The following is a 12685-nucleotide window of genomic DNA, read 5'->3' on the forward strand; positions in this document are numbered from 1 at the left end:
GAGTGGAAACATTTTGTAGTTGCTGGTAATGACACCTGAGCACATGTGCCCCCCCCTCTCGAAGTGACGCCCCTGCCCCCCCCCTCTCCTCCTCAATAAGTGCCGCCCCTAGGCATGTGCCCATTGGCACACCCGCCGCTGATCTCCCTGATATGTAGATGGTTCTCTCCTGTTTGTCTGCTGGTCCCCGGAAGTACTGTCCACACGTTCCGCTCCTCCTCCTTGTAGATAAACACGTATGTCAATATTTGTTCCTTGTCGGCAGCTGCTGCATCTGCTGCCTGAGTAAATATCCGCCAGCCTGAGGTTGTGGAAAGCCGGTGTCTCCGCACACGTCTGCCCGGGTGTAATTACATGGGTGATATATATGCTGCGCAGACTGCGTCCACATGGGGCCAGGTTCAGGTCCTGCTGCGGCTCGCGCTGCGAAGTCCAGATGTCCGGTACTCTGCACATGCGCCGGCCCCGTACTGTGACTGGCGGCCTGCTGCTGTTTCGGGACGGCACGGCTTCAATTTCCCAAAACGGAGGTGTAAACGTACATGGTCTGATTCTGAAAGCCATCTACTCCAGACATGGTGAAGAGCAACTGGAGCTGTAGAACTACTGCTCCCAGCATGCCACATCCAAGGCGTGTGATCTCTATCCAAGTGATATTTTACTACTTTGCTATTAGTGGAGTTTCCCTCGGGGTTGTGTCACACAAGCAGATTTGTGCGTAACTGTTAGGCTGGGTACACACTAGATGAGGGCCCGCAGCGAGATCCTGTCTGGCAGGGAGCCGACGCAAGTCCTATAGCGATAATTACAGCCGGCGTACAGTAGAGCATTGATGGGACGATGCTGCGGCCCAAATCCAGTAAGTAGGAGCCGGTATGGAGTGACCTCCTGCCGACGGGGGCTATTGGGCGGCAGTCCGTACATGGTGGATAACAGATGCTGGGAAATTATCACCGCCTCAGTCACCGACGCTGGATGCACTGTGCGCTGGTAACCTAATAGCTGTTTGCCAGTCCAGGCCACGGTCTCTGGTGTCACCAGCAGGGCAGTAGAGAGCCGGGCTGGGCCCAGGTAATTTTCAGGGGGTGTGGCCTAATCACAGAAGACGTGGTCATGCACCCTTAGAAAAAAAAAACTGAAAAAAATTGTCTTAGGCGCCTCTATGGCCACAGGTACAGCCCAGTACATGGCAGCGATTGCTGGGCTGAGGAAAAGATCTGCAGCTGCTGCTACCAGGGGAGGGGGCCCGGGACCCCACTGGGCCCCTGCATCAGACCTGGGCCCGGGTAATTTGTACCCCCCTCTCTCGGCACCACTGGTCACCAATGGTAACTGGCAGGTGGAACTTCTCCGGCCTAGCTTAGTAACGGGCACCACTCGTCTGGCAGCGGTTTCCTCTGTGCTGCTGTAACGCGCGGTCACAGGCGGTTTAGGGATCAGATTGTGGACTCCATATTGATTTTAGCAGAAGACGTGACTAAACTAGATCTCTGTACGCACGGATACAGCCGAAACGCAAACCCCTCTGTGCAGTGATCTTGTCTGCATTGTAATGGCTCTGGAGACCTTCACTGATGACCAGTGACCTCACTGAGGAGGCATGAGGCACAAAGCACAGATACTGGTTCCTAATGAGCTGTCCGTAGCTTCTGTTACCAGAACTTGCTGCTCCTACGGCCCTTGATGTGTCGGCGACATTTCGGCTTTACAGCGGATCGGTCACCGGGAGAAACCTGGCTGATATACAGTATAGTTAATGGAAAGATTATGTATTGATGCGAGTGTCATAATGGAGGGGCTACACTCTGCTCCTCCCAATACCATGCCAGGGCATGCAGATAGGACACCTCTGCGCTATGGGGCATAACTGGACAGCAGTGAGGGTTATACAGTGTCTGTATCCTCTCTCTACCCCCTGGCAGGGATACACAGTATCAGTACTCCCCAACCCCCCCCCCCCCCTCCCCTACCCTCTGGCACACCCCCCTGGCAGGGTTATACAGTATCGGTACCCCCCCTCTCCCCCCTGCAGGGTTACACAGTATCATTGCCCCCTCTCTCCCCCCTGGCAGGGTTACACAGTAGCGGTACCCCCTCTCCCCCCCCCCCCCCCCCTGGCAGGGTTGCACAGTATCAGTACCCCCTCTGACCCCCCCCCTACCCCCCCCTGGCAGGGTTGCACAGTATCAGCACCCCCTCTGACCCCCCCCCCCCCTCCCCCCCCTGGTAGGGTTGCACAGTACCAGTAACCCCCCCCCCCCGGCAGAGTTACACAGTATCAGTACCTCCTCTCTCCCCCCGCTGGCAGTAGCAGTACCCCCCCAACCGGCAAGGTTGCGCAGCATCAGTACCCCCCCCCCCCCCCTGGCAGGGTTGCACAGTATCAGTACCTCCTCTCTCCCCCCCCCCTCCCCCCGGCAGGGTTACGCAGTATCAGTACCCCCCCCCATGGCAGGGTTACATAGTATCGGTACCCCCTCTTCGTCTTTCCGTAGCCCCCCCCCCCCGACAGGGTTGCACAGTGTCAGAACCCCCTCTGCGCCCCCCCCCCCTCCCCAGCAGGGTTGCACGGTGTCAGTACCCCCCCCCCCCCCCCGGCAGGGTTACACAGTATCAGTACAAACCGGCAGGGTTACACAGTATCAGTACCCCCTCCCCCCCCCTGGCAGGGTTACACAGTATCAGTACCCCCTCTCCCCCCCCTGGCAGGGTTACACAGTATCAGCATACCCTCTCTCCCCCCTGGCAGGGTTACACAGTATCAGTACCCCCTCCCCCCCCCCCCCCCCCCCCCCGGCAGGGTTACACAGTATCAGCACCCTCTCTCTCTCTCTCTCTCTCTCTCTCTCTCTCTCCCCCCCCCCCCCCGGCAGGGTTACACAGTATCGGCACCCCCTCTCTCCCCCCCCCTGGCAGGGTTACACAGTATCAGTACCCCCTCTCTCCCCCCTGGCAGGGTTACACAGTATCAGTACCCCCTCTCTCTCCCCCCCCCCCCCCCCTGGCAGGGTTACACAGTATCGGTACCCCCTCTCTCCCCCCCCCCCCCCCCCCCTGGCAGGGTTACACAGTATCAGTACCCCCTCTCCCCCCCCCCCCCCCCCTGGCAGGGTTACACAGTATCAGTACCCCCTCTCCCCCCCCCCCCCCCTGGCAGGGTTACACAGTATCAGTACCCCCTCTCTCTCTCTCCCCCCCCCCCCCCCCCCCCGGCAGGGTTACACAGTATCAGCACCCTCTCTCTCTCTCTCCCCCCCCCCCCCCGGCAGGGTTACACAGTATCAGTACCCCCTCTCTCCCCCCTGGCAGGGTTACACAGCATCAGTACCCCCTCTCTCTCCCCCCCCCCCCCCCCCTGGCAGGGTTACACAGTATCGGTACCCCCTCTCTCCCCCCCCCCCCCCCCTGGCAGGGTTACACAGTATCAGTACCCCCCTCTCCCCCCCCCCCCCCTGGCAGGGTTACACAGTATCAGTACCCCCTCTCTCCCCCCCCCCCCCCCTGGCAGGGTTACACAGTATCAGTACCCCCTCTCTCTCTCTCCCCCCCCCCCCCCCCCCCGGCAGGGTTACACAGTATCAGCACCCTCTCTCTCTCTCTCCCCCCCCCCCCCCCCGGCAGGGTTACACAGTATCAGTACCCCCATGTGACATGTCCTGGGCAGGAAGCAGTTAAGTAGTGTAGCTCCGCCCCATGAGGCAAGATTGGCCGGCCTGGCTGTCAGTCACGGGCGGGAGGCGGCTTCTACATGCTGGGCTGTGACTGGGAGCGGCCGGAGCTGTAGTCGGAGAGATCCCGGCGCCGGGGGGACCTGCTGCCGCTGAGGAGGAGGAGGAGGTAACACACACATATATACCCCCCATACACACACATACCCCCCATACACACATACTCTCCCTCCTCCCATATATACACACCGGCTGCTACATCCCACAATATATATACACCCCCCTATACATAGATATACCCCCATACACATATACTCCCCTCCCCCTATATATATATATATATATATATATATCCCCCCCCATACACACATACTCCTCCTCCCCCCCCCCCCATACATATATACACACCGGCTGCTACATCCCACAATACATATACACCCTCCATATATATACATACATACATACATACATACATACACCCCCCCCCATACATACATATATACACACCGGCTCCCACTACTACACCCTCTCCCCAATATATACATACCCCCCCCTGTACATATATACACCTCCCACCATATATACACACCGGCTTGCCCCTGCTACATCCCCAATCCAATATGTACATATACACCCCCCCCCCCATATATATACACACCGGCTGCCACTGCTACACCCCCAATACATATACACCCTCGATACATATATATATATATATATATATATATATATATATATATACTCCCCCCTCCCATATATACATACCCCCCATACATATATACACCTCCCCCCATAAAAATATACACCTCCCCCCATATACACACACCAGCTGCCACTACTACACCCCCAATACATATACACCCCCCATACACATACACCCCCCCATATATACACCTCCCCCCATATATACACACCGGCTGTCACTGCTACACCCTCTATTTCCAATATATATACACCCTATACACACATACACCCCCCCCCCCCCCCCCATACATATATACTTTCCCCCCCCCGTATACACCCCTCCCCCCATATATATACACCGGCTGCCGCTGCTATATCCCCAATACATATACCCCCCAATACATACACATATTCCCCCTCTCCCCCCCCCCATACATATATACACCTCCCCACATATATACACACCGTCTGTCACTGCTACATCCCCAATACATATACTCCCCTAATACATATATATACCCCCCATACACATACTCTCCTTCCCCCATATATACAGCCCCATACAAACATACACCCCAATACATACATACACCCCCCCCAGATATACATACACTACACCCCATATACACCCCAATACCTGCCACTCTCTCATACATTACCTGTAATACATGTGTATGTGCCTCTATAGAGGTCTCTGTCCCATCACCTGTACATGTGTGCTTATATGTAGAGTGTACATATCTCCCCTCAGTACACGTCTGTGTGTGTGATATATCCCTCCCCGTTACTGCTGGGGTACAGGGGGTGCTGTGGGGCTGGCAGGAGGATACAGGCAGAGTATTGTGTACTTACCCGCTCCTGATAAGGTTACTCAGGCTTAAGTGTATAGTGAGTGCTGGGACTTGTAGTTCCTCACTAGCCGGAGGGTGAGATCACCTCCCTCATGTATAGTCACTGCTGTGGGCAGGGTTGGGGGTGTTCTGGGGGCAGCGTTGTGTGATGCCAGGCCTGCGCCGGTCCCTGGTTTATACAGTCGCAGTGTTTATCTGACTGTTCTGTGTATTCCAGGAAATCCCGCAGAGCACGCTGTCAGAACCTCGCACCTCCTGTCCTGGGCTCTAACAGGACACTGCAAGGAGGTGTAGTGCTGGTGTAGTAGTGTGAGGGGGGGGGGGGGTGGTGTGTTATTACACTATTTTGGCCTGTATACAGCAGTAAGGCCGCAGTCTCTCACCATGCCCCATCACCTTCTGTACTGGGCTGTGTAATAGGGCTCCTCCAGGCAGTGTAGTGTTACAGGATGCTGGTGTAGTAGTGTGAGGGGGGTATTGCACTACTCTGGCCTGTATACAGCAGTAAGGCCGCAGTCTGACCATACCCCATCACCTTCTGTACTGGGCTGTGTAATAGGGCTCCTCCAGGTGGTGTAGTGTTACAGGGTGCTGGTGTAGTAGTGTGAGGGGGGTATTGCACTACTCTGGCCTGTATACAGCAGTAAGGCCGTAGTCTGACCATACCCCATCACCTTCTGTACTGGGCTGTGTAATAGGGCTCCTCCAGGTGGTGTAGTGTTACAGGGTGCTGGTGTAGCAGTGTGAGGGGGGGGTATTGTGCTATTCTGGCCTGTATACAGCAGTAAGGCCGCAGTCTCTCACCATACCCCATCACCTTCTGTACTGGGCTGTGTAATAGGGCTCCTCCAGGCAGTGTAGTGTTACAGGATGCTGGTGTAGTAGTGTGAGGGGGGTATTGCACTACTCTGGCCTGTATACAGCAGTAAGGCCGCAGTCTGACCATACCCCATCACCTTCTGTACTGGGCTGTGTAATAGGGCTCCTCCAGGTGGTGTAGTGTTACAGGGTGCTGGTGTAGCAGTGTGAGGGGGGGGTATTGTGCTATTCTGGCCTGTATACAGCAGTAAGGCCGCAGTCTGACCATACCCCATCACCTTCTGTACTGGGCTGTGTAAGAGGGCTCCTCCAGGCAGTGTAGTGTTACAGGATGCTGGTGTAGTAGTGTGAGGGGGGTATTGCACTATTCTGGCCTGTATACAGCAGTAAGGCTGCAGTCTCTCACCATGCCCCATCACCTTCTGTACTGGGCTGTGTAATAGGGCTCCTCCAGGTGGTGTAGTGTTACAGGGTGCTGGTGTAGCAGTGAGGGGGGGTATTGCGCTATTCTGGCCTGTATACAGCAGTAAGGCTGCAGTCTCTGACCATGCCCTGTCCCCTCCTGCGTACACATTTACCAGGCATTGCAGCATTCTGCAGCCAGTCGCCACTACCAGCGAGTGCCAGTCGCCCTTGTTGCCCCTGTCACACCACCTGGCTGGGCAGGGCTAGTGCAGCGGAGCGCAGTAATGTGTCCTTGTGCCAGAGCCAGCTCCTTCGGCTTGTTTACGCTCCTGTCCCGGGTGCAGATTGCTGGGAAGGTCCCTGGAGCGGCAGGCAGTGATGTCAGGCTTTCCGCAGCTGGCACACAGAACGGTGCCCTGTAGACTTGCATTCCTGGCGTCTTCCTATCCGGTTACCCTCGCGTCGGATCATTGAGCAGGACAGGAACATGGCCGGCTGCGTTATACCGGCTGTAAGGAGAGCGGTTAGTGGCGCACAGAAGCGGATCTCCTGTAATGTTACATTGTTACTCCCATGGTGGTGTCAGGATGAATCCCAGTGTTATATAGTAAGGAAACGGGAAGTGTATGGAATCGCCCGTTATACACCGGGTCGCTGGAAGTCTCCGGTTTCTGCCCCTCATTAATACCCCCTCTGTAGCCGGCGACTTCTGTGTCCTCGCGAGCTGAAGTCCTCAGCAGCCCCGTCCACCGTAAGAGCCGCCGCCTGGCTGCAATATATCATTTACCATATGCCCGGTGTAATCTGCCGGCTCATGACTCGGCCACTTACCGTAATTGATATTGGAGATGAGATTAGTCGTGGGTTAAACCCCCTCCACCCCGTTTGTGGATTTATCCAGATTGCCAGGGCGATTTCTATTACAGGATTACAGTGTATTTACATGAGCTTGCGCGCTCTCACCGCGGTGGGGCTTGGCCGTGTGCCATAAGCGTGGTGTCGGCAGCAGGTGGCCGTTCCTGTGTGACGGCAGTAAGGGATGGCGGGTTAGTGTCCCTGGTCTAATGCTTGCAGTCCCACTTTTATCTGATCTCCCTGTAGTGTGGGCACTTGTACGATCTGCGTATACAGCGGTCTCCCCGAAGACTGCGCCGTATCTGTATTGTGCCCCCCCAAATCCTCCTGATCAGAAGTGGCAGGACTGGCGCGTAACAGAGGAGGCTCAGCCAGCGTAAAGTACAGTATTAGGAAATGTAACGTTGTTCCGGCCGCTGAGACAGCGGCGACGCATCTTCACCCCCTCCAGTGTGCGGCGAGAAGCTCTAGGACTGGGGGTTACTGGAGCTGGCGGTGCCGGGGGTAGCTGGTGCGTGAGCTGCCTCCGGTAGAGAATTGGTGTACGAGTGGATCATTCATCTCCTGTAATTCCCGTTTGGCTGGGTCAGGGCTCTGTAACAAACGATGCTAATTGCGTTCACCTGTAATCCCACGCTGGCTGGCTCTGATCCCCGAACGCCTGCTGGGCAGGTCATTACGTTCCTGGCACCAAGCTGGCACTCGCTGAGTGGGTACTGGGAGCTGGCGGGGGGCCCCTTTAGAATGGGACGGGGGCTTGCTGAAACTTTGTTGTGGTTATAGATGACTTTACTGAGGCTTTACCGTCTCCTCCGTATATCTCTGCGGTAACGCAACTCGAGGCCTTTTATTTAGTCGGTCAGTTTAGTTTTATTTATTTTTTACTTCATGTAATTAGCTGCGGCGAGGCGTCAGAGGGTCACCAGGACATGCTGGGCTGTTGTCGCTGGTCTCCAGGCCCCTGCAGCACACGCGGGGTTAATGGGATCTCCTCCCCCATTGTGTGACTGTAGAAACTCCCCGTCCAGGCCCTGGTGTAAATAATGGAAGGAAGGGAGGCGCTATCTGCAGAGATAAAGTGCAGAGTAAATAATCCCGGAGTCTGCAGCACAGAGGGGTCTGCAGCTGTGGCCTCTGAGACCTGGGTTGTGGCTGGGGGGGGCTTCCAGGAGCCATGTTCTCCTCCCCGCCCTGCTGAGGCCAGATAAGCATTACATAAGGAGCTTTCTATGGGTGGTCCGTGCTCTGTGGGATTCCGCCCCAAGGCTCCTGGCTGTGGGAAGGTGGAGATGCCGGTCCCGATAAGATGGGCCGAGACCCCCCTCTAGTTAGCGGCGCTCTCTGGGATGCCGACTTCTTTCAATGGAAGCTCTAAGAGAATCTGTTCTGCATTTCACCTTTCAGATGTCTTCTTATAAGCGGGCGACGCTGGACGAGGAAGAGCTGGTGGACGCTAACAACGAGGGTGAGATCTACCCTAATGGGGTGCAGGTAAGACCCTGACGTGTCGTTACAATGCGGACAGCAGCTGTTGCCCCCCCCCTACATGTGTTATAACCAGGGCTGGGTACAACACGTGCGTCTCTTCATTCACGTGCTCGGTGTTTGTGGCTACGGCCACTAGGAAGTTATATAATGGAGGGTGCGAGCGCACTATCGGTATGCTCGGGGCTGTACTTCAATGGTTCCGTTTGAGAAATGCATATAAGGAATTAGGTAGCTGGAATGTATTTGTACGTGGCCGGGTGTGCACTCAGGGGGGGTGAGAGGGGACTGGGGTATGTCCTGGCTTGGGCCTGGCAGTGGTAGCTTATAATAGGGTTGGATGGGGTGAACTCCTAGGCCAGGGATGGGGAATCTTCGGCCCTCCAGCTGTTGAACTACACATCCCAGCATGCCCTGTAACAGTTTTAGCATGGCCAAATAGTAAAAATGTAGCAAGGCATGCTGGTATGTGTAGTTCAACAACCGCTGGAGGGCCGAAGGTTCGCCATCCCTGTCCTAGGCTCAAGGTGCCCGTGTTTCTGGTCCCATCTGATACAGACCCAAGTCCGGGGTAAGCCAGGGCAAGTGACCGTGCAGGCTGCTACTTCTGTGTCTGTAAATATGGCAGTGTGCAGTGAGCAACTTGTACATAAACAGCAATTACAGGAGTCGAGGAGAACCAAAGGTTAGTGAATATCACTCGTAGGTAATCATGCCACTATGGTCACTTTAATCCAGGACACCTATGAGTTACACAGGTTCTGGGGCTGGCTGTAACATTTCCACCTGGTTTAATCAGCCTCAGAACATGTGTAATCATAGGTGTCCCGGATTAAGTCTATTATGGCAACCCACTCATAGGTGATCACAAGAGAGAGATCGAGTGGGGTAACCCACTCATAGGTGATCACGAGAGAGAGAGATCGAGTGGGGTAACCCACTCATAGGTGATCACAAGAGAGAGATCGAGTGGGGTAACCCACTCATAGGTGATCACAAGAGAGAGAGAGATCGAGTGGGGTAACCCACTCATAGGTGATCACAGAGAGAGATCGAGTGGGGTAACCCACTCATAGGTGATCACGAGAGAGATCGAGTGGGGTAACCCACAGCCTGTATCATGCTCCTGACTATAGCTCTCCCAGTGCAGCCGCAGTGCCTCCCGTGTTACCAGGGCGTGTTTCTGTATTGTTTGTGGATTCCCCTAGAGAGCGCGTGGTTATGTGACATGCTAAGATCACGTGTGTATAAAATATAGGTGGTTTGGCTTATGTTCAGTGCTGTGGTGTGCCCAGTGATGTCTGACTCCTGTGCGCCCTCCGTGCCCCGTACAGAGTTATGCTGGCATGCCGCTGCTCTAGACTAGCGCTACGCTGCAGTCACATGACGTACTCAATTTAAACCCAGGTACCAGGGGTAAATAGAAACTCTAATCCCTTGTGCTCATGAAGCTCCTGGAACTGTGGGAATATCCCCGTCCTGCCCCAGTCACTCAGCGGGGCGTAGCATCTATATAAACACATTTCAGCTGCTCCAAATCCTATTTACGTGACTGTGAGATGAGGCCTTTATGTGGTTTGGTTTCCTCTCCAGCCCTACTCGGGTGTCCGTCCTGTGGGAACCTGCACGGTGACAAGCATAGGCTGTAAGATCTTTAAACAAATGGAGGCAGAGGGAGGGGGTGGGACCCTGCCAGTCCATCACATACCAGGTGGAGGTGGGTAACATTCCAGGTGTCTCTCCCAACAGGTAACCAGAGCCGCCCTCCCCTGCGTCACAGGTAGACCGGTTGTATTAACCCCTCACACTCCCAGCACCTGGGCCCCATAGTGTAATCTGCCAGAGCCGGGCGCTGTGTCTCGGAGCCTTGCCGATACCTCGTACTGATCAGCAGATTGTGGCTGGAGAGTAGTGGTCGGGTCGCAGCGCTGGACGTGGCCGCCTTGTCTGCAGCTGAGGGTCACTATCCTCTGTCAGTGTGTAATTATCTGCACCACAGGCCGGCTCAGTCTAAACATTGTGTCCTTGTACTAGACTGCACAACGACGAATACTGTGGTCCTGCGGTGCTGGGGGATCAGTGCTATATGTGTGGTGTTTGTATGTACTCCATATTCGTGCAGAAGATTGTATGTGCTGAAACACACTACCCGGCTTTTGCTGGCCGGGAAAAAGCCGGACGGCTGTTTCCCCTGCCGGCATTGTAGTTAACAGTGTGAGGGCTAGGGTCCCTTCACACTGCACGGCCCCGGCCCGGCTGCCGGGTTGCAGCCGGGTCTCACCACTGGAAGGTCCGGCGGCCTGGCGGCCGCCGGACCGTCTTTGGAGCCAGTAAACCATGTGTGTGAAGGGGAGCTTTCACACACAACGTTTTTTTCTGAAGCTGTGTCTGATGCTGCGCATGCGCACAGCATCACACACGGCTCAAAGCCGTCCTGTGTGAGCCACTCTGCCGGTTTCTCCCGGATGGCAAAAAGCCGGACAAAGTTTGTCCGGCTTTTTGCCATCCGGGAAAAACCGGAGTGTGTGTTACAGCCCTATGTCTTCTGACTAATCTGGACCTAGTGCTTGGGCATTTGATACTCGCACGTGCCAGTGGAGGGGGGCCCCTGCGGTGGCACGTGCCGGTGGAGGGGGGGCCCCTGCGGTGGCACGTGCCAGTGGAGGGGGGCCCCTGCGGGGTGGCACGTGCCGGAGGAGGGGGGCCCTGCGGGGTGATGACTGTGGTGTCTGTCCTGGACATGTGACCATTGGTGCCGCCAGTATAGAGTGCTCTGTGAAAGCTGCTGGAGGCCTGTTACTATGTATGGAGGTGTAATTCTTGCACAGCGCCTCGTCTAGCGAGGAGCAGAGAGTAGAATTTATTGTAGTTACTGCATGAACCCTGAGCAGACTCAGCCGAGATGATGGAATTTGCCTCATACTCTGGATTTTTTCCTTTCTGGAGCATTACAAGGCCAGGCTCGGAGTACGTTTTGTCTGGCACTCCTCCAGCGTGTCCTAATGCGCTATCCAGCAATGATAACAGTTCTCCATCTTACACAACACGCTGCGCTACAGTGAGTGCTCCACCCTGACCCTCCTAGAACACCGCCACCTGTATTTCCATTCTATTAACCGCACGTGCATCCGTAGCTGCTTACATCGTCTTCTAGCACAGCATGCGCACGTGCATCCGTAGCTGCTTACATCGTCTTCTAGCACAGCGTGAGCACGTGCATCCGTAGCTTATTACATAGTCTTCTAGCACAGCGTGAGCGCGTGCATCCGTAGCTTATTACATAGTCTTCTAGCACAGCATGAGCGCGTGCATCCGTAGCTGCTTACATCGTCTTCTAGCACAGCATGAGCGCGTGCATCCGTAGCTTATTACATAGTCTTCTAGCACAGCGTGAGCGCGTGCATCCGTAGCTGCTTACATCGTCTTCTAGCACAGCATGAGCACGTGCATCCGTACCTTATTACATCGTCTTCTAGCACAGCGTGAGCAGGTGCATCCGTAGCTTATTACATAGTCTTCTAGCACAGCATGAGCAGGTGCATCCGTACCTTATTACATAGTCTTCTAGCACAGCATGAGCACGTGCATCCGTACCTTATTACATAGTCTTCTAGCACAGCATGAGCACGTGCATCCGTACCTTATTACATAGTCTTCTAGCACAGCATGAGCACGTGCATCCGTAGCTTATTACATAGTCTTCTAGCACAGCATGAGCACGTGCATCCGTAGCTTATTACATAGTCTTCTAGCACAGCTTGCGCACGTGCATCCGTAGCTTATTACATAGTCTTCTAGCACAGCATGAGCACGTGCATCCGTAGCTTATTACATAGTCTTCTAGCACAGCATGCGCAAGTGCATCCGTAGCTTATTACATAGTCTTCTAGCACAGCATGAGCACGTGCATCCGTAGCT

At 55.0% G+C, this 12685-nt stretch overlaps 1 protein-coding gene across 8 annotated transcripts in view; it reads left to right on the top strand.

Annotated features, from left to right (window-relative positions):
* Window positions 1–12685, top strand: part of ECE1 (endothelin converting enzyme 1) — a 155199-nt gene that overhangs the window by 113682 nt on the left and 28832 nt on the right. For 4 of the 8 annotated variants that reach the window (XM_063942052.1, XM_063942053.1, XM_063942051.1 and 1 more), the window contains one exon: window positions 8687–8773. The exons of 1 other annotated variant lie outside the window; for it this stretch is intronic. In XM_063942052.1, coding sequence (XP_063798122.1) covers window positions 8687–8773 — 87 coding nt within the window. Of the gene's footprint in view, window positions 1–3753; window positions 3839–6834; window positions 6951–8684; window positions 8774–12685 lie in introns of those variants that run through there. 3 more of the 8 variants (XM_063942058.1, XM_063942057.1, XM_063942055.1) reach the window with 3 other exon arrangements.

The sequence above is a fragment of the Pseudophryne corroboree genome, chromosome 10 (genome assembly GCF_028390025.1).
Source record: "Pseudophryne corroboree isolate aPseCor3 chromosome 10, aPseCor3.hap2, whole genome shotgun sequence".
In the NCBI taxonomy this organism is placed as follows: Eukaryota; Metazoa; Chordata; class Amphibia; order Anura; family Myobatrachidae; genus Pseudophryne; species Pseudophryne corroboree.